The sequence below is a fragment of the Saccopteryx bilineata genome, chromosome 4 (assembly GCF_036850765.1).
Source record: "Saccopteryx bilineata isolate mSacBil1 chromosome 4, mSacBil1_pri_phased_curated, whole genome shotgun sequence".
Lineage (NCBI taxonomy): Eukaryota > Metazoa > Chordata > Mammalia > Chiroptera > Emballonuridae > Saccopteryx > Saccopteryx bilineata.
Window position 1 is genome coordinate 273,457,166 of NC_089493.1, and position 23,843 is coordinate 273,481,008.

General features: G+C 46.0%; 1 protein-coding gene across 6 annotated transcripts in view; it reads left to right on the forward strand.

The window, feature by feature from the left end:
• Nucleotides 1-23,620, forward strand: part of SYT17 (synaptotagmin 17) — an 87,912-nt gene extending 64,292 nt beyond the window's left edge. For all 6 annotated transcript variants that reach the window (XM_066274737.1, XM_066274739.1, XM_066274736.1 and 3 more), the window contains one exon: nt 22,217-23,620. In XM_066274737.1, coding sequence (XP_066130834.1) covers nt 22,217-22,413 — 197 coding nt within the window. In that variant the 3' untranslated portion in view covers nt 22,414-23,620. The remainder of the gene's footprint in view (nt 1-22,216) is intronic.
• Nucleotides 23,621-23,843: the final 223 nt, after the last annotated feature.

Sequence of the window (23,843 nt, forward strand, 5' to 3'; positions counted from 1 at the left end):
AGGACCACAGTTTGAACAGCAGGAAAACCCTTCCTCTGTTCTCCCACTCCACCCAAGTCTGTCCAGAGCCGGGAAGGCAGGGTGGGACGGAGAAGTAGTGGAAGGCAGATCAGAATGAGCCTGGAGGATCAGAAATGTGTATTTTTTGTTCTACGGACATTGAGAGGCCTTTGGAGGATTTTGACCATGGAAGTGATATGACCTGGTTAGTGTTTTAAAACACCATTCCAGCTGTCACGCGGAGAATGAGTTGTAGAAGAGCAAGGGGTGGGGGGATCCCGTGGCCATCTGGGAGGCCAGGGTGCTGGTCCGGGAGAGAGGTCATGGTGGCTTGGACCAGGGAGATGGCAGAGGGTTTCAGAGAAGGAACTCAGCGGGATGTAATATTAGAGGCAGAGTCAACAGAACATGCTGGTGGATTAGTGGTGAAGGACTGTTCCCCATCTTGACAAGTGACTTAACTCCGCTGAACCAGGATTTCCTTGTCTGGAGATCTCAGATGACACTTCTCAGAGTGTTGTGGGAACAAAAGGAAATGATGCCTGTAACGTGCTTGCACGGTGCGAGCGTGTGGGGAGGGCTCGGTGGCTTGTGGCGTTGAACCCGGATGTGGGCAGAGGCAGAACTTCAGCCAAGTAGCCAGGGGGTGGAAGCAGTGACCTGCCACCCTGGGGCTCCCGGCAGAGGGCAGAGCCCACAGTGGCACCCCCGACTCGGCCTCTGCTCCAGAGAACTCCGTGAGGCTGCCCTCGTCCACCCAGGCAGTACAACTTGGCTGGATCTTAAACATTCATTTTGGGTTCCAATGACAGCCTTTGAAGACCGGGCCAGCTGCCAGGACTCCTGGAATTTTTGTCCCATTTTCATGGCTGTTTAATGATTTGGGTGCCTTTGGATGGAGCCTTGTTCCAGGCAGATTCTCACGGGGGAGATCATTCAGGAGCTGGGCGTGTATCCAACCACAATTGCCCCTGCGGAGCCCGAGGTTGACAGCATGGGAAAGGGAGCCAGCCGAGACCCGGCAGCCTCGCCCTGTGCCCCAGCGCTGGCTAACAGCCGTCGGGCTCAGCAGCCCAGGCCAGCGCCTGGTTGGGCGTGGGATGAAGGTTTGTGCTTGGAATAAAATCAGAAACCAAGAGTATCTTTTATATTCATCCATCACCTTGTCTTGACTTCACCAACCCAGAGCTGCCCGTGAGCAGCAGAAGGCTTAACCTTTAAATGTCAGGGCCTCCAGGGTTCAAGTGGGAGTGTCTTCAGTCCCCATAATTTCAAGGAAACCTATTACTGTAGTGAAAATAGCTGTAGTTAGGAATGAACCCCAGATTTCCAGAGCTTGGTCACTGTATCATCCTAAGCAGGACCCATTGGCCGTCTTTCAAACGCATATAATAAGTGAGCCACATACCTTAAAGCAGGGGGTCCCCAAACTTTTTACACAGGGGGCCAGTTCACTGTCCCTCAGACCATTGGAGGGTTGGACTATAAAGAAAACTATGAACAAATCCCTATGCACACTGCACATATCTTATTTTAAAGTAAAAAAAACAGAACAGGAACAAATACAATATTTTAAATAAAGAACAAGTAAATTTAAATCAACAAACTGACCAGTATTTCAATGGGAACTATGCTCCTCTCACTGACCACCAATGAAAGAGGTGCCCCTTCCGGAAGTGCAGTGGGGGCCGGATAAATGGCCTCAGGGGGCCGCATGCGGCCCGCGGGCCATAGTTTGGGGACCCCTGCATTAAAGGGTTGTTTACTTAGTTTTTAACAATAATAATAACAAACACATATATAATACTTTCTACCTGCCAGGCACTGCTCTAAGTATTTCATATGAATTAACTCATTTAGTCCTTATAGCAACACTGTGACATAGGAATCATCATTTTGTACCTGAGGAAACTGAGGCAGCTCTAGAGTAAGTAGCATGCTTGAGATCCCGGAATCAGGACTCAAACTCAGGTTGCCTGAGTCCAGAGTCTGGGCTCTCAGTCCCTGGGTTACACAGCCTCAAATATTTATGAAGCCCCAATGATGCTAAGGTGTTGCTCTAGTTGCTGGAGAAATAACAGAAAGAGAAATAATTCATTCGTTGTTATGCTGGCATGCTAGTTGGGGTGAGACAAACAAGAAATAAACACTGAAGCAATAATAGAATAAGACAACAGAGAGGACCTGGAGCATTGCTTTAAACTGAGAAAGGGCCCTGTGCAAAGATAGGGGAGAGCATTCTAGGCAAAGGAATGGCAAGTGCAAAGGCCCTGGGGCAAGAATGAGCTTATTTTGTTCAAAGAGGAGAAAGAAAGCCAATGAGGTCAGAGCAATAAGTAGAGGTCATGGTAAGGAACTTGGATAAGTATTTTTTTTTGAGCACCTACTGTGAAGGCTCTTAGATACTGGGGAAACAGAAAGGAACAGGACAGATGTGCCTCCTGCCTTCATGAAGGATGGGTAAGCTGACATGTGTGCAGGGATACTGAGCACACAGCAGATGCTCGGTGGGTGTAATTTTCAGTTTTTCCCTGTTAGTAAGTTGACAGGAAAACTGCTTCCCTGGGTTCCTGCCGAACCCCCACCCCCGCATTAAAGTAAGACAGAACACAGTTGGCCTATCTATAATGGCAATCATTTCTAGAGGTGACCTTAGGCAAGGGCATCGTTTACCAGGAAGAATAAGCAGTATGAGTAAAAGGGCTGGCCTTCCCTCTGTCTTTTTTTTTTTTTTTTTTCAGAGAGAGAGAGGGGAAGGGGAGGAGAGAGAAACATTGTCTTGTTCCATTTATTTATGCATTCATTCGTTGATTTTTTAAAATTTATTGATTGATATTTAGAGAGACAGAGAGAGAGGAGGGGGGAAAGAGAGAGAGAGAGAGAGAGAGAGCATTGGTTGATTCTTGAATGTGCCCTGACTGGGGATCGAACATGCAGCCTTGGCTTATTGGGATGATACTCTAACCAACTGAGCTACCCGGCCAGGGCTTTCCCTCTGTCTGTAGAAAGAGGTACCTGACCCTGGCCAGGGGAGGGAGGGTATTTGGGGCTTAGCTGTTGGCCACTCCCTTTAGGATCCTGAGTTACAGAGCAGGCCCAGGAATAGCGTCCCCTGGGTTGGTGCCGAAGTTCCCATTACGTGTATGCTTTCAGATCTTATTCTGCTTAACTTTATTGGGGCTGGAGACACAAAGAAGAGTTGGGGAGGGGTCCCCTTGTTCAGGGTCACCTTGGCTTCTCTGTGGCCTCTTTGGTAAGGAGGGGCCAGGACTCTTAAGAGATTCCTGGACAACCATAGGATAAAACGAGGTTTCTCTGCTTTAAGAAGTATCTCTAAAAACCCAAAGTGTGCCTAAGGCATTTGCAGGCAGGGCAAAGCCTGCTTTTCAAGTTACTGAGTGTGACTTGGAAATAGAAGTCAAAAGAGATACTGAAGAGAACAGGAGTACTGTGGTAACTCTTTCCATAAATAATAAAAGCCAAACTTTGTTCCAGTCGCTCTCCCGACAACCAAATAAGGGAGGTACTGGTATCCCCATTTTACGAGGGATTAACTAAAGCTTGGAGAGCTCAAGTGACTTCCTAAAAGTCAATGTATTTGTTAAGGTAAGGCTAGCTGCTATAAAAGATCAGCCCGGGGGTTTTGTGGTTTAACACAATAGAAGCTTCTTTCTTGCTTGCACAGTCATCCTTTGTGGGTCCTTTTGGGTGACCTTTCATGCAGTGATTCAGCGACCCAGACCCCTTCCAACTTGTGGCTCTGCTGTCTTCTCCTGCCTGGGAGACCTTGGAGGATTTCACCTCCAGCTGGTGGATCAGAGAGAGGGAGAGAAAGTTGAGGATTGCGTAGGAAATTTTTAATAGGCCACACCTAGAAGTTATTTCCACCATTTCCTACTTCACTCTATTGGCTACAACTCACTCTAAGGGCAGGTGGGAAAAGTGGTCCGGCTGCTTGTCCAGGAAGAGAGGCTTTGGAGACTACACAGCCACAGGTGCCAGAGGTACCCACACGGACAAAGGAAAGAGCCAGCCTGGGCCCTGCGCCCTTTCACTCCACTGCCTCCCTGAGTGCCTGTTGCCTCTGAGTTCGTATCAGCCTGGGGGATCCCACACCACCACACTCCAGGTTTGGGGAATTTAGCCCGGCCTGAGCTGTCTCTGCAGAAAATTCACCAAATACTTTTTGGCTGGGAAGTCTCAGGCACTTCCTGACATAGAAAAGTAGTTATCCCAGTGGTTGTCAGCCAGAGCTGATTCTGTCCCCCAGCAGACATTTGGCCATGTCTGGAGGCAGTTTTGGATGTCACAACTCAGAGGATGTCATTGGCATCAAGTGGGTATAGGCCAGGGATGCTGCCAAACACCTGACAGTGTCCAGGACAGCCCCACAGCAGAGAAGGTCAGGCTGAGACAGCTGGGTGAGCCCCCTCTGGAGTTTGCAGGGGTGGGTCAGTGACCTCTGCCAGCAGCTGTGAAAGGCAGGCTGGCTTGGGCTGGAGCCAGGGGCTTTTGCTTGAGGCTTGTTTATTCTCCTTATGGCGTGTTAACCTCTCGGTATTCCCAGTGGTTTCTCCCTGGCTGCCTGTGAGTGTGCCCCATTCGGAGGCAGAGCCTGCAGAGCCTGCAGAGCCAGGTCTCGCTCATCTGGGCAGATTTTCCAGATGGCTTCCTTGTTGCTGCCCATAAAAACTGGGGCAGATAGCAACATCTTGTTCTGCAAACAAGCCCCGTTTCCCAGGTGGTGTGGCCTGGGCAGGCGGACTGGAGCCGGGCTCAGCGGGAGAGAGGGTGGGAACCTCTCGGGAAGAGGGGTGGAGTATTTTTAAGTCAGATCTACTCCCCCATCTTGTGGTTATGGATGCATGGGATGATGTGAAGGGGATACATGGGGAAAGGAGAACTGATAGCTTTTAACATTGTTATTATAAAGGATGTATTTTGGTATATATTTATTTATGTATATGTCATACAACCATACAGGAGAGAGTAGAATTAAAGGTACAAATCCCCTCATTCCCCCTTTTAAAAGTAACTACTCTCAACAATTTATTATAGCTTTCTTTCCAGGAATGTCTGAACTGATATGTATATATGTGTATATATGAGTGTGCGTGTATATAGGTATATATGTGATGCGTGTGCATCTGTGTGTGTTTTGTATATACATCTCTATTTTCTGTTGTTAGAATCCAAAATATATATACTTTCCTGCAACTTGTTCTTTTCACTTAATATATCTTACACATTTTTCCATATCCACGTATATATATTTTTTCTACAAATATTAAGAACCTCTATGAGCCACACACAGTGGATACAGCAGTAAATAAATCAGACAGAAACCCTGGTGTCATCAGGCTAATGTGGAAGACAGACAGTAAACAAAGCAAACAACTGATTTATGCTGTGTAGAGATGATGTTAAATCAGTGGTAGTCAATCTGGTTCCTACCGCCCACTAGTGGGCGTTCCAGCTTTCATGATAGGCGGTAGCAGAGCAACCAAAGTATAAATAAAAAGATAGATTTAACTATAGTAAGTTGTGTTATAAAGATTTATTCTGCCAAACTTAGTGAAAATCCAACATAAAGTACTTGGTAAGTAATTATTATTACATGCTTTAACTTGCTGTAACTCTGCTTTATAAATTTTATAAAGTCAAGTTACTTCCCTACTTTATAAATCACCATTACTGTGGAACCGGTGGGCGGTTAGAAAATGTTACTACTAACAGAGATACAAAAGTGGGCGGTAGGTATAAAAAGGTTGACTACCCCTGTGTTAAATGGTAAGGAGAGGCCCTGGCCGGTTGGCTCAGCGGTAGAGCGTCAGCCTGGCGTGCGGGGGACCCGGGTTCGATTCCCGGCCAGGGCACATAGGAGAAGCGCCCATTTGCTTCTCCACCCCCCGCCCTTCCTCTCTGTCTCTCTCTTCCCCTCCCGCAGCCAAGGCTCCATTGGAGCAAAGATGGCCCGGGCGCTGGGGATGGCTCCTTGGCCTCTGCCCCAGGCACTAGAGTGGCTCTAGTCGCAGCAGAGCGATGCCCCGGAGGGGCAGAGCATCGCCCCTGGTGGGCGTGCCGGGTGGATCCCAGTTGGGCGCATGCGGGAGTCTGTCTGTCTCTCCCCGTTTCCAGCTTCAGAAAAAAAAAATGGTAAGGAGAAAACAGAAGCAGGGACAGGGGGATAAGGAGGAATGGCGTGAGGGTTGCAATTTTTAAAAAGGCATCTAGGGAAGGCCTCACAGAGAACATGACATTTGAACCAAGATGAAAGAGAGATCAGGGATCTGCCACGTGGATGTTTGTGGGAAGAGCGTCCTAGCCGGAGGAAGTGGCAAGTGCGAGGGCCCTTCCGTGGGGAGAGAGCCGGGAGATCGGTGTGGCTGACGTGGAGGGCAGGTCTCCCTAGTCATTTTTAATGGCTCCATGATATTCCGTTGAGCCCATGAATTGAAGAACAATTTATTTAATCAGTCTCCTGTTGGTAACATTGGAGTTAAGCACTGTTATTTGCAATTAGAAACATAATTGGAGCGAACATCCATGCACATAGCTCTCTCTATGTGTCCAGGTGTTCCGTGAGCTAAGAGCCTGGCCATGGGGCTGCTCAGTTAAAGCATCTCTGTTTGTCAGCTTCGCTAGCTATTGTCAAAATCTGCAAATTCCAAAACGTGGCACATTGTTTATTCTTTTGTGTCTTGTTAAAGCTTGTCATTAAAACAGATGACTTGGGTAGATGTTTTACCTACCTCTGTGGCCCAAGAAGGATTCTTGTAAGAATGAAATAAGCAAGTTTAAGAAAGTTTTTAAGTGATAAATAAGCAACTATGAGGTGATTTTTAAATCATTTTTTTACTTTAATTTTTTTTTTTAGTTTTAATTATATATTATTTAATAATCCAAACATATGGAAAAGTACAGAAAAACTATCACGGGTAGCTATGGACCCCTCCCCGCCCCCAATCTGCTTCTGATTTGACTTTAGTTTTTATTTCTTAGTTGGCTTGGGCCAAAGCAGCTCCACATTGGTTGCTGGTTTCCAAAACCTGGAACATAAGGGTTTTTTTAAGTAAAATGAATGAGGAAGTAATCAAACCAGTGGGAATACAAGTCACTGTGACCACTTTGGATAACAATACGCCCTTGCCTCGTCAAGTTAAATACACGTTTACCTTACAGACCAGCAATTTCAATCTGAGGTAGAAACCCAAGATTAATGAAAATGTATACTGGCAAAAAACATCATGTACACAGATGTTTCTAGAAGCATTATTTGTAACATCCAAAAAGTGGAAACAGTACAAATGTTCATCAACTTGTGAATAGATGAACAAATTATGATATAGCCATAGCTTAGAATTCTACTCCGCAATAAAAAAGAAGGATTTTTTTTAACTGTAGGTGAGAGGAGGGGAAATAGTGAAGCAGACTTCTACATGTGCCCCAACCAAGATCCACCCAGGAACCCCATCTAAGGCTGATGCTCTAGTACTGAGCTATTTTTAGCACCTGAGGCTGGTGTGCTCCAACAAAGCTATCCTCATTGCCCAGGGCCATGCTTGAACAATCGAGCCACTGGCTGCTGGAGGGGAAGAAGGAAAAAAGGGGGGAGAGGATGAGGGAGAGAAGCAAATGGTCTCTTCTGCGTGCTCTGACCAGGAATCAAACTCAGGATGTCCATAGTCCAGGCTGACGCTCTGTCCACTGAGCCACTGGCCAGCCAGGGCCAGAAATATGAAGAGACAAATATGTGAATGAATCCAAAAACATTACGCAAATGACTATAAAGTTTCTTTTTATGGAGTGCTAGTAAAGGCATAGAAGTATAGGGACAAAAAGTAGCAGATCTGTGATTGCCTGTGTGAAGGGCCTGCTTGGATAGGGAGGGGATAGAGGAGAAAGGGGCAAGAGAGTACTCTTTTAGGAAGAGAATTATATCTTGATTGTGGTGGTGGTGACACATATGTATATAATGATTGCATTAATTCAATTTTATACTTAAAATGGATGGATTTTATTCTATAGAATTAATACTTTTTAGAAAACAAAATTGAGGGGAAATTTTAAAAAAATGAAACCAGCGGTTGTGATTTTCATTTGCAGTTCTCTCATGACTCATGGTGTGGGACATCTTTTTTGTGGCAGAAGGCAGGGGCAGACTCTGGGCAGGATCCATCTGCTCATTGGACCAAAGGAGACTTGAACCTTTTGTTTGGGGTTGTGAGTAGACCAAACATTGGCATAACCTTGCAGAACCCACTGGGAGCTCCTGGCTATCTCTGCAGATAGTCGTGTCTTGTTCTCTCCCAGTCTCCAATGGTTCACCAAGTTCCCTTTCTGCCATAGGACCCAACAGCCCTGTGACCAGCCTGTGAGCTGAGTAGCCACACAGATCTGGAAGTAGATATTTCTGTGGCATAAAGAAGCTAGTAAAGGCTATAAAAGTAGGACAATTGAGCTGTTTGAATGTTTGGGTTTTTTAAATTACAACATTTTTTTAAAAACTTAAAAAATAAAAGAATTATTCAGTCAACATCTGTGTCCTAGCCCTGGCCAGATAGCTGTTAGTTAGAGCATCATCCTGATACCCAAAGATTGCCAGTTTGATCCCCAGTCAGGGCACATACAGAAATTGATAGGTGTTTCGGTCTCTCTCTCTCTTTCCCTTTCTCTCTCTCTAAAATCAGTAAACAAATTTAAAAAAGAAAAATACCCATATACCCACCACCTAGATTCTGCAATGAAATTTTTCTGTTTCCTTTATCACATATGTTTCCATTTCTCTATTTTATCTCTTAATTTATTTCATTCATTTTGAGGTCAGTTGGAGATATTAGTCCATTTGTTTGTTTTTAAATTTGATTTTTTTGTTGAAGTGTAATATATACACATACAGAAAATCATTCCCTAGGCATGATTGATTGATGAAAGCATTGGCCATTGGTGATTAAGTCCATCTCCTGAAGCTCTCCTTTCCAGAGATTGAGGGTTAGGGGTCAGGGCTGAAGGTTCCAACCTTCTAATCATGCCTTGGTTTTTTTGTCAACCAGCCTCCATCCTGAAACTGTCTGAAGAACCCAGCCACCAGTCATCTTATTAGCATACAGAAGATATTCTTACACTCCTCAGATTCCAGGGGTCCCTCCTGTTTCATGAACTGGGACTAAAGCCAAATGTAACAAAAGATACTCCTCTCACCCCTGTCACTCAGGGAATTGCAGGGGTTTTACTTCCTGATACTTCCTGATACGTACTTCCTCTGTATCAGGAAGTGTGGGCTGAAACCGAATAGTTATATTTTTATTATATCATATAGCCATGCCCACTCATTTACATATTGCCTGTGACTGGTTTCTGCTACTATGACAGAACAGCTGTGACCAAGATTATAGCCTATAAGCTTGTTTGACCCTTTATAGAAAAAGATTGCCTATCCATGCCCTAAAATAATACCTCTTGGCTCTCTTTTATTACTCAGTTTATTCTCTTCTGTCCTTGATTCACTCCTCAGAGGGAGAACTGACTTATGTGATTGGGAACATGGTGAGTTTGTATCCTGAGGTGCGTGGTCCTATGCGCGATGAGATTAAGGTGTTAATGTTCTCCCAGCCCACCTCCTCTCTCTGGGACCTACCTGCCCACAATAAGCAACATTCTCTCTCACTCCTTTAGTGAGCCTGCTGGTCAGGTTCACCCCTGCACGTCAGAGAAGTTTAATTCAAAGACAGCACATAGTAGGATCAGGCCCCCTTTTACCCTCCAACTGGACAACTAGAACCCAACTGGTATTTTCATTTGCATCTAACACAGTGTGTCTAACCTGACTGTACCCAAGGATCACCTGGGGAGCATTTGAAAAACACCCAGTCCCTCACCCCCAAACCCATCAACAGAATCTCTGGGGTCAGACCCCAGAACTAGTATTTTTTTTTTATTTTTAAAGTCTTTCAAGTATCAACCAAAAAATCCAGGAGGTAGTCATCGAACAAAAAGCATTTATTTGAGATCAAAGGAATTGTCATTCTGGGGGTACAGATTTAAACAGAAGCCCAAACAGTGTTCCCTCCTGTGGGAGAGAGGCCCAGGGTTTTTATGAGAAAAGGGGAAGAAAATGAGGTAAGTTGTTTTAAAGAAGAGTTCATTGGGGCAAGATGAGATGCTGCGAATCAGTGCGGCTAGTAATTCCAGGTCCTGAGGGAGAATGGCGTGGAATTAAGAAAATAGACTCACCAAGAAAAGAAGATGGGATCAGGAGGCCTCTTCAATGCTGATGGCAAGATCAGAGAGAGAAAGCCCCCGGTCTTTACTTTATTATATAGCACAGACAATTAAAGCCTTTAAGCCAATATACAAATAGGGAAGTCTCTGATACAAAGCCACTTATCTGAGGCATAAATGAAATTCCTCATTAGAGGGCACCACCACCCCCCATCATGCAACAGTCAAGGGTGTGGTGAAAAGCTTAGTTTTGAGAAGATCTTAGTATTAGAACAGGGGTCGGGAACCTATGGCTCGCAAGCCAGATGTGGCTCTTTTGATGGCTGCATCTGGCTCGCAGACAAATCTTTAATAAAAAAAAAATGTTAAAAATATAAATGTAATACATTCTCATGTATTACAATCCATTCATTTCCTACCGCTCATGTTCATGGTTGCGGGTGGCTGGAGCCAATCACAGCTGTCCTCTGGGACAACACCAAATTTTTATTGGATAATGCGTAATGTACACGGGTTGTTGTATGGCTCTCATGGAATTACATTTTAAAATATGTGGCGTTCATGGCTCTCTCAGCCAAAAAGGTTCCTGACCCCTGTATTAGAAGAATGTTGAAAAGATCTTAGTATTAAAAGGATGGGAAAAGCTTAGTCTTAAAACTAAGCCTTAGGCCAGGGATCGGGAACCTTTTTGGCTGAGAGAGCCATGAACGCCACATATTTTAAAATGTAATTCTGTGAGAGCCATACAATATGTTTAACACTAAATACAAGTAAATGTGTGCATTTTATGTGAGACCAACACTTTTAAAGTACAATAAGTCTCTGAATTCTTTTTAATAACATTTTTATGCTGTTGCTAACCAATGATGAATAAAGTACTTCTTTTTTTTTTTTTTTTTGTATTTTTCTGAAGCTGGAAACGGGGAGAGACAGTCAGACTCCCGCATGCGCCCGACCAGGATCCACCCGGCACGCCCACCAGGGGCGAAGCTCTGCCCACCAGGGGGCGATGCTCTGCCCCTCCAGGGCGTCGCTCTGCCGCGACCAGAGCCACTCTAGCGCCTGGGGCAGAGGCCAAGGAGCCATCCCCAGCGCCCGGGCCATCTTTGCTCCAATGGAGCCTTGGCTGCAGGAGGGGAAGAGAGAGACAGAGAGGAAGGAGGGGGGGTGGAGAAGCAAATAGGCGCTTCTCCTATGTGCCCTGACCGGAAATCGAACCCGGGTCCCCCGCACGCCAGGCCGACACTCTACCGCTGAGCCAACCGGCCAGGGCCGAGTACTTCTTACCATTAATGCAACTTCTGGTGCAGCATAGTTTTGCTGATGGCTTTGTAGTCTGGTTGATACTTGGTGAGGTTAAGCTTCATGCAGGCATTGAGACTTCCATCTGTTAAACGAGATCGTAGGTTGGTCTTAACGTTCTTTAGATGTGAGAAAGACTGCTCATGCATACGTAGAGCCAAACATTGTCAGTACAGCAATACTCACATGCTGCAGTGTGTGGTATGTAACGGGAAGCATGTTCCAAGTTTTGACAATCAGCTGGTCCGCGGGTTGAAGTTTTTTCATTTCTCCCCATTTGTGTATGCTCGCCAACTCTGCTTGCTGTCATGCCAGTCTTTCCAAATCTTCATTCAGTGACTTAAACTTATTCACCCACATGTCTGAGGCCTTCAGGTCAGCAGCTTGTAACTCAAAATCTCTGATGGAGACATCGGGGATGTAACTCAAGTCAGCGCTGTCCACTGCACACTCGTGTGGATGGGTAATGAACTTAAAAAGACGAGTGTGCTCACGAAATTCTCCAAAGCGCGCTTTGAATGACTGCAGGAGATTAGATGTGAAGCCCGCTAGCTGCTGGAGATCAAGATGTTGAGCAGGGTCACTTGCTGTGCATGCATCTTTCAACTCTCCCAGTTTTTCAAAGTGTAGTAAACGACCTGTTTCAATGTCGGCGATGAAGAGTTCCAGCTTGTTTTCAAATGCAAACACTGCTTGTTGAAGGAATAAGACTGTATTTCCAATGCCTTGCATTTTCACATTGAGCTGGTTCAGATGTTCAGTCATGTCCACGAGATAGTAGTACTTCAGGAGCCACTCAGTGTTAGCTAACTCAGGATGTTCGACGTTTTTCATTTCAAGAAAAGTCCGGATTTCGCTCAGACAAGCCACAAAACGGCTGAGCACCTTCCCTCTTGACAACCAACGCACATTGCTGTGCAGAAGCAGACCAGGATAATTATTCCCAACTTGATCCAGCAGTGTTTTAAACTGGCGATCATTTAAAGCTCGGGCAACAATAAAGTTGACCACCCGAATGACCAGTGACATCACCTCACCAAGCTGCTTGCCACACATCTGAGCACAAAGCGCTTCCTGATGTAGGATGCAGTGAAAACTTAGGATGGGTCTCTTTTAATGTTCACAAAGAAGCACTACGAATTCTCTGTTTTTCCCCACCGTGCATGGAGCACGAGCACCATCAGTACACATCGAAATAAGTTTATCCATTGGTAGATTTTTTTTCTTTAGCTAACTCAGTGAAAGACTTGAATAAATCCTCCCCTCTTGTTGTCTCTTTCATAGGCAAAACAGCAAGACTTTCCTCACACAGTGTGTCACTGACAGCATACCTTGCAATCACGCTGAACTGGGATAAATGGCTTACATCTGTTGACTCATCCAAAGTGAGAGAAAAGAATGGTGCTGCATTTATGTTCTTCACTTGTGTTGCCTCAATTTGATTTACCATCATGATGGTATGATCGTGAACAGTTCTTGCCGACAGAGGCATGTCTTTTATTCATTTGATTATCTTGTCTTTATCCAAAAAGTTGTCAAAAAGTTCATTGGCAACATCAAGCATGAATGTTTTGGCATATTCCCCATCTGTGAATGGCTTTCTGTTTCTCACAATTGCTAAAGCACCAGCAAAGCTAGCCGAATTCCAGTCACCTTGTTGGGTCCAAACACGGGGTTGCTGCTGACTAGCTTGCACTCTGCACAGTAGCTCTTGACACACTTTCTTCTTGCTGTTCCTCACTGGATATTTTGATGCAAATGTAGTATGGCGTGTGTTAAAGTGAAGCTTTATATTTGACCGTTTCATCGATGCAATTTTATCATTGCATATTAGACACACTGCAGAACCTGCTCTCTTCACAAAGGCGAATTCCTTTGTCCATTCCTGCTGAAAAGTACGATACTCTTTATCTTTTTTTCTTTGAGCCATCTTCTTTGTCGAAAGGGTTTCTGCAATTAGCTAGCTGACTACTTGATTAAAAGGAGGGAAGTTTACTTCCGGACCTCACAACGACCCGTGTACCTTACGCATTATCCAATAAAAATTTGGTGTTGTCCTGAAGGACAGCTGTGATTGGCTCCAGCCACCCACAACCATGAACATGAGCAGTAGGAAATGAATGGATTGTGATACATGAGAATGTTTTATATTTTTGACGTTATTGTTTTTTTTCTGAAAGATTTGTCTGCGAGCCAGATGCAGCCATCAAAAGAGCCACATCTGGCTCCCAAGCTGTAGGTTCCCAACCCCTGCCTTAGGCTATAAGGACTTTGCCAGCTTACAGCCTGTCTCCCACAGTGAGATAAAGATAGATGTGTTCTTCACAGATTGGCTTGAGATTCAGTCATCGGGCAGAAGGCTAGATTTATACTTCATTAACTGGTTAGCAATTTGGTCATCACAAAGTCCTGTTTTATCAGTCCTTACAAACAGGAATATTTTTGTTCTCACTGACTTCTTGGGGTGTAGCCATTTAGTCCAGTTCAGAAGATAAAGAAAATGAGATGTGAAGGGCAGTTTCTCTGAACTGGCTACTCCAGCTCTATGTCATATGGCTCCACTCATGTCACCCTTCACACAAGTGATTTTCACATGATTCTCAATTAGCTTAGAGGGTGAAGGGGGAAGATTTGATCAATTATCCTGGTAAAGCTTCAATAGGTGTCTTGTAACTAGTTCTAGACAATTTGAAGTGCACATTTCCCCCAAAGCGGTGCCAGCATCTCTAAAACAAATGTACAAAGACGGTCCTCGTTCAGATGTACCGATTTTGGTCGTTCATGTAAAAACAAGCACATTACTTTATAGCCACACTTTAAATGCTTCCTCCACGGAGGTGTGATTCACACACTGATCTGCAAGTGATTCTGCAAACCATATGTCGGCTTCATAAGCGCAGGTTCCACGTGGCTGTTTCCACACAGAGGAGGACAGAAGTGGTCCAGCAGTCCATGGGGATCCAGAAGAAATTTCCATCTTGACTTCTCTGTCTTGAACAAGGAGAAAGAGATTTCAACCCTAACCCGCAGCAACATTTCTCAGAAGCTCCTCCCTCCACATCCCGATTTTCCCTCCCCTGAATTTGTTCTGGAATGTCATCTATGTCAGGCTCCCAAACCCTCTCCAGCTCAGCTGACACGACCTCCCCCCTGCCTTCTCCCCGGCTCCCTTCTCTGCTGTCTTTCCCTGTGGATCCGTCTTGCCGCTCAGATCTCAGCGACTTTCCTTTCCTGGTGGGGGAGGAGAAAGAGGATCAGGTATTAGTGGAAGGAAACCCTGTCACAGTCACACATGCCTGTCCCATAAGGCAGGGTTTCTCAACCTCAGCACTTGTTGACATTTAAGGTCAAATAATGTTTTGTTGTGAGGGCTGGTCGGCTGCAGTGTAGGATGTTCAGTGGCATCCCTGTCCTCTGTCTACTAGATGCCAATAGCAACCCCCCCCCCAATTGTGACAACCCAAATGTCTTTTGACATTGCCAAGTTTGGGGGTAAAAGTGGGCCTAGCTGAGAACCACTACATTAAAGGAATTCAGTTCACTCTAAGCCAGTATTACCCATAGACCTGGGTGAGAGGGGCTCCCTCCCTGGGCCTCCTGCTGTAAATAGGGTGAGGGGACTGAAGACAAGGAGCCCCGGAGTCAAGCAGACACACCCACCCTCCTTTCCTAGATCACTTCCGAGTTTTGGGATCCCAGAACTTCCCACCCGAATAACCCAAGCTGGTTTCTAGGCCTGCTCAAGGCCTTCTCCTGGTCCACCCTCAGAAGGCAGGCCGTGATGCCAGTGTGTGTCCTCTAGGCCCAAGGAGATACTAGGACTTGTAAATAGGCTCACTGTGTAGGTTAAACACATGATAAGCGCTTCCTAAGCATTGGGTGCTATTATTATTTTGTTCATATCAATAGTCCCTAAACACAAGACAATTTCCTTGTCTGCTGCTTGCTTGAAAAAGCAGCCGTCCATTCAGACATTGGAGGCAAATCTGACCATGCTTGACCCGAGAGAGACAGCGGGAAGGTCTCCAACCTTTGTAAGGGATTGTCAAGGGCCACTCTGACTGTTGGCATCCTTGCCTTCTCTGCTGACTTGAGGATCTAACTCCCTTTAAATGCACACAGATATGATATATTTCTACTCCTCAGCTTGTCCTTGTCACATGTCAGGGTCAATGGAAGAGGGGAATGGGTAAGACTTTTTTTCTGAAGTGGGAGAAAGGAAAGTGATGCTGAGCTTTGAGTTCCGATTCCTGCTGTGCCAGATGTTGACTGTGACCTGGGACTCTCAACCTCTTAACTTTTTAAGCGTCTAATTCCTCATCAGCAAAATGGGGATGTAAATACTACCTCCCCTAATAGAATTGTGCTTTGGATTAAGTACAAAAAAAATGTATATAAGGTATTTTGCTCAGTGCCTGATTCACAGAACTCAGGATTCACTATTGCTGCTTTTTAATTATTATAATACTGTTATCTAAACTGTCATTTTGACTGTTGGAAAGAAAAACGTGGAGAAAAAGTTCTGTCCGAGCAGCTGCTATGAATCACTAAGTGAGCCAAGAATCTTGCTTAAAAAAATATCACCCTTAAATTGTGGATGAAACTTCTTAGAACCAAAGAAACGTCATAGCTAAAAGGGGCCCTAAAAACCTACACACACTCGCCCATTGTATAAGTGGGGAAACTGAGGCCCAGGGAAGGGACATGATCTACCTTGTTTTGAAGAAAAACCTGAAACAGCTTCTAGGTTTCGGAGAAAAGAAGAAAGAAGAGGGAGTGCTATAGTTTGGGGAAGTTTTGCAGAAGGTGAAAGAGAATGGGCACCATCTTTGTTGGGGTGTGTCAGAGCCGGCCTGTGGGAAGGGGAGAGGGAGGAAACGGGTGTGTAGACGGCTTTGGGTTTCCTCCAAGAGTTAAGGTAACGGATGGACATTCTGATGAGGGTGGGGATCCCTCCATGGTGAGGAATTAGGGTGGACTTTGAAACAGCCCCGGATGAGTTTTGCTGGCTTAGTGCATCTTTGCAGAAATGGGGAGCAGCTCAGCCTAGCACCCAAGAGTTGGATTACTGGGGACAGCCACGATCTGGGGGCACCCCAGCTTAATGCCATCAGGCTCAGAGCTGCATATGGGTGTATCACCTTGTGAACCAAACATTCAAAATGGGGAGTTGGTGAGTCTGCTCCCATTGGTAAAGATCAAGATTTTTTTTTTCCCTTTTAATTTGCAGTGTTTATCACACCCATGCTCTTAAGTCATCCAGCTTCCCTTCCAGAATCATCTTGGCAAACTAATTAGCAAGCAAAAGAGTTTAGCTTTAAGAGGGAAGAACAAATTCAATTTTTATAGCAAATAGCAACGTGTGAAAGACTCAACTTGCCCTTGACTCACTCAGGGCAAGGACATCTAGACTGGAGCCCTGTGAGCATTCCCTGCACCTCTCTGGCCCCCAGAACCCCCCCCCCACTGCCCCCCACAGAGTGAGCCACAGTTCTCAATGGGGGCGGAGCATTCGGCAATGTCTGGAGATACTTTTGGCTGTCACAACTGGGAAGAGGGCTGCTAATGGCATCTAGGAGGTAGAGACCAGACGTGCCGCTAAGCATCCTATGATGTTCAGAACAGCCCCTTACAACCCCAACGATCTGGTCCAAAATGTCAGCAGTGCTGAGGATGAGAAACCCCACTCTAGAGGGCTGATGTGACGATTCAGTTAATCCAGTGCCCTGCTCAGCCCTGGGCCATCCCATAGTAGGTCCTTTCCTCACATAGTGGGTCTTTACCAAAGCAATGTTACTCCTCCTGCTGCTTCAAAGCCCATCCCAGGGGGAATATCACTGGGCTCTGTGAAGTAGCGAGTGTTCGCCCCTCACCAAATGGCCTCATTCTACTGTCCTTTTTTAAGTTCTTGTATCTGTCTGGTAGTCACAATCCACTAAATTAATTTAAATTACTGTGGGTGGGGAAACCAAATGACCAAGTTTATTTGAAGTTACGTCTAACTCCATGAATAGGATATAGGTTCTTAGAGAAAACGTGCGAAGCCCTCTTCCTGGGTTTTGTGCACAGACTTTGTGACATCTGTCCTGACTGCTTAGACTCCTTTTGCCACTCTGGATTGTACAGGTTGTTGGGAGATGCTTCCAGATGGCTGGGGTACATTGGAGTATACACAGTGTCAGTAATATACTAGCGACTGCAGTAAAATGAGCCCCTGTCTCAGCCAGTGGGGACACTTGGGGTGCCTCACAACAAAGTTTCTGGATGTGATCGTTTCTGAAGAGGATTGCAGGGATCTCGTTATGAGGAATTTGCTTCCTTTACAGGTTATTTGCTGCAAATACTGGAAGTTTTATCACCAGCTGGCCCAGTGACTTGGTTTCCTTACCTCTTAAATGGAGGGGGCAGGGGTGTCTGCCTACTGCCTCTGAGCCCCTGTCTGTATTCTGCACGGATCCAGTCTCCATTCCATGTCCTCTCCAACGGCACACCCCTAGACTCAACAGTGACGACAGATCTTGATATTCTCCCGGGCAGCTTATATTATATAATAGAAGTCATTAGTTTTATTCAGCTTCAGCTTATTATAATTTGCATTTTAAATGTTTGCTTTTTGAATGACTGTTAAGATTGCCATAACTTCACCAAGTGATTTGCAAGTGCCGAAGCCTGCCAATTAGCTCAGATGGCCAGAGCAGCTACCGCTTCCCTTCCCGTCAGAAAACCTGAATCACGCGGAGGCTCCCGCCTTTCCAGGGCCAAGTGAGTCACCGGGCTCAGTTACTTTGCAAATTGGGATGAGGAGCGTAGGCTATGACTTCCTTTAGTCCTCTTCCCCTGCTGGCGAGTTAAATGTGGAGTCTCTAACAGCAACTTATTTTTTTTTCTTTTGTTTTCTTTACAAAATAATATGCACTTGTTGTAAGTTTAAACTGTACATCTAATGCAGGGGTCGGGAATCTTTTTGGCTGAGAGAGCCATGAGCGCCACATATTTTAAAATGTAATTCCATGAGAGCCATACAACGACCCGTGTACGTTAGGCATTATCCAATAAAAATTTGGTGTTGTCCCGGAGGACAGCTGTGATTGGCTCCAGCCACCCGCAACCATGAACATGAGCAGTAGGAAATGAATGAATTGTAATACATGAGAATGTTTTATATTTTTAATGTTATTATATTTTTTTATTAAAGATTTGTCTGTAATGCAGCCATCAAAAGAGCCACATCTGGCTCGCGAGCCATAGGTTCTCAACCCCTGATCTAATGTAAGACAAAAAGCGGAAAGTTCCCTCTGTTTCCCCTCCCTAGAGAGAGCCACTCTTAACAGTCTGGGGAACATTTCTCCAGATACTGTTTTCTATTCTATATATTAATGTCATAACAAAAAGATTGTGTTTACATATATTGTGTTGCAACTTGCTTTTGTCTCCTAGCGGTAGGTGTTGGAGATTTTTCCGTTTATATATATAGGTCTGTCTCGTTTTTAACAGTGACATTGGTTTCCATGGTATTGTTACATCAGGAATGATCTAGTTGGTCCCCTCCAGTCTTAGCCCGGGTGCTCCCAAATCTGATCCTAAGACAATGACTTGGGGACCAGCAGGCTCCTGGGCAGGTGATCCCAGGAAGCACTGGCAAGCCAGTGGGGAGAGGAGGCAGGAAGGAGAAGCAAGCCAATCAGGGACATTTGATGAGTGGATGACCGCAGCTCAGGAGGTCCTAGACCACCATCAGGTTCAGTGATGTGAAGGACTCGCAGAACTCGGGAAAGCTGCTATACTCACGGTTACAGTCTGTGACAGTGAATGCATACCGACCAAGCCCAGCCAAGGGAAAAGGCGCAGGGTGCAGGCGAGCCTAGGCCCCCACTTCCAGTCGAGTCCTACGGACTCTAGTCTCCCAGTGGAGTCCTATGGACAGCACTTAACTCTCCGAGTAACAATGTGTGGCTACACACTTGGTGTCCAGGAGGTTGACTGAGGGTCAGTCACATAGTCTACCCTCGTCTCCCACCCCTTCAGAGGCCACGTTACTCCCCACCAGAAGTCTGTGATTTCGCATGGACTGACGTGGGTTCACAGCACAGAGCTGTGGGCGCTCATGTTAGGACACCATTCACGGAAGTTGTGGGCAGCCTACAGGGTGGGCTGAGGGGGTGGGCAGGACACCAACAAACTCAGCCACACTTCCTCATGGACATTTTTATTATTTCTACTTTTCATTCTTATAAACAATATTCTAGAGCAGAGATCAGCAATTTTTTTTTTTTGTAAAAGCCCAGGTAATATAAATATTTTAAGCTTTGGGCCATATGGTCTTCGTTGAAACTACTCAACTGTGTTACTGTGTGCAAAGGCCACCGTGGACATCATAGAAGTGAGTGGGTTTGAACGGGTTCCAATAAAACTTACAAAACCAGGTGGCAGGGCAGGTTTGGCTTGGAGGCTCCTGTGTGCCAGCCCCTGCTGCAGTAAATGTCCTTGTACGTATAGCTGTGTCCATTGTGCAGATAACTCTGTGAGGTACATTCCCAGAAGTAGAATTGCTGGATCACGAGTTAACGACATTTTTATTTTGAGCAGATACTGTGACCTTCCCCTAAAAGTGAAACCAGCTTCCTCCTTCACCAATGATGCATGAGAATGTTTGAGATTTCCTTCCTTGTTTTTCTTTCAATTTTTTATTTATTGATCTTAGAGAGAAAGAGGAAGGATGAGAGAGAGAAACATCAATTTGTTGTTCCATTTATTCATGCATTCATTGGTTGATTCTTGTATGTGCCCTGACTGGGGATTGAACCCACACCTTGGGGTTCTGGTGAGATTACCTTTCTTAAAACCCCTTTTCCAAAGAAGTAAAGTCTATACTTATTTACTAAGATGTTTCTGCATTTTCATTTGAGCTTTGGTGGGCCAGAGGAAGAGAGAATATTTTGTTCCCAGGGAAGAAAACTAAATAGGGCCTAAAGTGGTCTCATAATAGGATCTTGCTAAGTAATAATAATAATAATATCTTGCTTTAAATTCAAGACCCACAGAGAAGGGGACTCCAGTAGCTTGTTCACATCTGGTGAGATCAAACTTCTCACTGCCCATCAGCTATGGTGTAGAACAGTCTTGAGTGTTAACTCTTCAAAAACAAATTTTTTCAAATGTATCAGAGAGCTCCTTAGGAATTTTCTCTATTAAGCAAAGATTTCATTTCTAATTTGCATGTAAATGAGGTCCACCTAAGCATACTGAGCACGTTACCAAACGTACAAAAAATATATGTGATCCAATTTTTGTCCATAGAGCTGACAGGTATAGGATACCCTTGATTGAGACGAATAGCATTTCACGTGGTTTAGTGCACTCAGCCTAGCTCACTCTAGAACTTTCTGGTTTTTAAACAATGGATGAGGTTTTTGTTCTTGTTTTCCCATTTTTCTGCCCCCCTCCCATTTTTATCATTTGGAATTCTTGCTGTGAGCCCCACAGGGGAGAACAGAGGATCGTTAGCATTCAAGCTCTGGGGCTGCATATTTTAGCTGGTTTATTTGATAATGGATTCCCTCCTGGGATGCAACCGCCTTTGCACGGCTCATGCTGGGCGAATCTGTGATAGCTCCTGTTCTGGAGCCTCTCGTTTATAACACAGATGCAGCCTGTGTTCCCCGGTAGCAAGATGGCATGCCTGGACTACCCACATGCAGATAAAGAACTAGGCAGAACTTGGCTGGGGTGATAAATCAAGCTAACTATCTCATTAGGCTTGAAAGACACAAATTAAGCTTGCATTGCGATGAACAGAAAAGCCTTCCAAAGAGACATGCAGTACAAGGCGTAGAAGGAACTGCCGTCGTCATTTCTCTCCGGAATCTGGCCTCTATTGCCTGGAACAGAGGAAACGCAAAATCTCTTTAAAAAGATCAACAGACACAAATGTAGACTCAAAATAGCAGTACATTAGAGGCATGCTTACTGTCTGCAGAGCTGAGAATTTTACGCACATGGTCCCCTCGGAACCTCATAAAGACCTGTGGTTCCTTTGCTTGCCTCAGGGCCCCAGAACTAGTCAGATGACAGAGCCAGGGTCCGCGCTGGATGTCTGGCCCCATGGCCCACAGCGGAACCTCGTGGTCCTCATGTGGAATGAGAGGGGTGCTAATGCAGCCAGTGGGAAGAGGCCTGAGGTGCTGCTCAACCTCCTGCAGCGTACAGAATAGGCCCCACAACAAAGAATGTTCCAGCCCCAAAGGTCAACCTTGTTGTGACAGGGCAACCCTGGTGTAACTACTCAGTGGGACTCCAGCGATGGCTGGCTCTTCCACCAGAACGGTCCAGCCCTCGAGCTCTGTAGGCAGCGTGGCAACCAGACATAAGTGTCCTGTCAGGCTGCACATTGCAGGGGGCAGCTCTCCGGCAGAAAGAAGGGCCAGTGCTGGGAGGCGGGGCACAGCCGACATGGGGAGGGACAGCGGGACACCGGGTGTCCCGGGAGCACCCCGTCCCTGTGGGAGAGTAAGCTGAGGGGGCCGGGGAATTCTCGCCATTAGAAGGAACAGACAATGTCCGGAGAGTGAGGACCCTGCGTCTGCAGTTGAGGACTGTGTAGACTAATGGCCTTTGTCTTGTTCCTGCCTCCTGTTCTGTCCCCCCCCCCTCCTCTTGCCTCCCCACCCTTGCCCTTGTCCCTCTGGCTCTCTAGTGTTCGGTCACAACATGAAGAGCAGCAACGACTTCATTGGAAGGATTGTCATCGGCCAGTACTCGTCAGGCCCCTCTGAGTCCAACCACTGGCGGCGGATGCTCAACACCCACCGCACGGCCGTGGAGCAGTGGCACAGCCTCAGATCCCGCGCCGAGTGTGACCGCGTGTCTCCTGCCTCTCTGGAGGTGACCTGAGGGCTGCAGGGAAGGCAGATGTCATGTGTGTAAAAAAAAAATTAAAAAAAATAGGGAAGAAAATTTAAAACAGAAAAATATGTCATCTAAATATCTACCTATTCCATCCACAACTGTATACACACTCACCACACACATACACACACACACACACACACACACACACTGAATCCTCTCAGAACGGAGAGGAAGCTGACTGCTGATTACAAAATGGCTGCCCTCTATGAACGAGGCCCGAGAACTTTCCAGAAGCCCCATCCCTATGCCATGAGCTGAGCGGGCACTGCTGTGGAACTTACTGGCAGCGCTTGCTTTTGTTGATAACCTGCTTCCCCAAAATGCACTTTCAACCTACCAGCCAGAGGAAGGGCCTCCCAAAGGGTGCCAACCTCCATCGAGACGTAATTTTCCAAGAGTTTGGCCAGTGCGGGGAGGCCCGGCCCCCACGCCCCCAAATGCACCCCCACTGGGTGGCTGGAAAAGGCTACTGTTCCCTCGGGTTCTTCGAACCTAATACCTTTCCTCCAAAGTGTGAGTACGTTGCTGTTTCGTGGACATGGTAAATAGATTAGACTATTTGGAGAACCAGCCGGCAACAAAAAACTTTCCAGTGTAAGAAACTTCTCCTGGCTTAACTGAATTTTTCCTTGTGTTAGCTCATTCCTGGGCACTCCCCATGGGTAGGTATGTGGATGTTCTCGTGCATGTGCCCTCACAGGTGAACATGTCCGTGCACCTGTGTGCTCTCCCGGGGAGCAAGGCGGAGGGCCAGGACCTCAGTCCCGGGCTTTCCCTTCTCGCTGCCTCCCGTCAGAGAAATTCACCCACTGTCCTGTCTGTCAGGACCCCACCTTCAGTAGCAGTAGCGTGTATGTACGTCAAGAAAATACAATATGATAGAGCAAAAGCAACATTTTTTTTTCCAACCAAATCATGGTGATTATGACTCACAGAAGACCTGCAAAGGACAGTCACGTGGATTAAAATGGCCACCACACCTACCACCCCCTCATCCAGGATGATCTCCTTCCTTGTCATACTCTGGGGATCTTTCTGTATTTGTGTGTGAACCAAAGTCACTTCTGTGCTAAAGAAGTAAGTAATGTAGTTAGACTAGATCTCTCCGTTGGATGCTTCCGTAGCTTTCCCCACAGCATATTGTCTGGTGTACTGGGGAGCTATTTGTCAAAATTAAAGATTATTTATTTGTGCCATGCATTCGCGTCATCTTTTTCTTCATGAGCGTGGATCATAGAGGGTGGGAGGGTGTTGCAGTTGCTACTGCTGTGTAACAAACCATCCTGATGACTCAGAGCACGTCTATTTATCATGCTCGTGGATTTGGTGGGCCAAGAATTGAGACCAGACACGTCAGGGGCAGCTTGTCCCTGCTTCCTGATTTCTAGGCCCGCAGCTGGAAGACTCAAGGG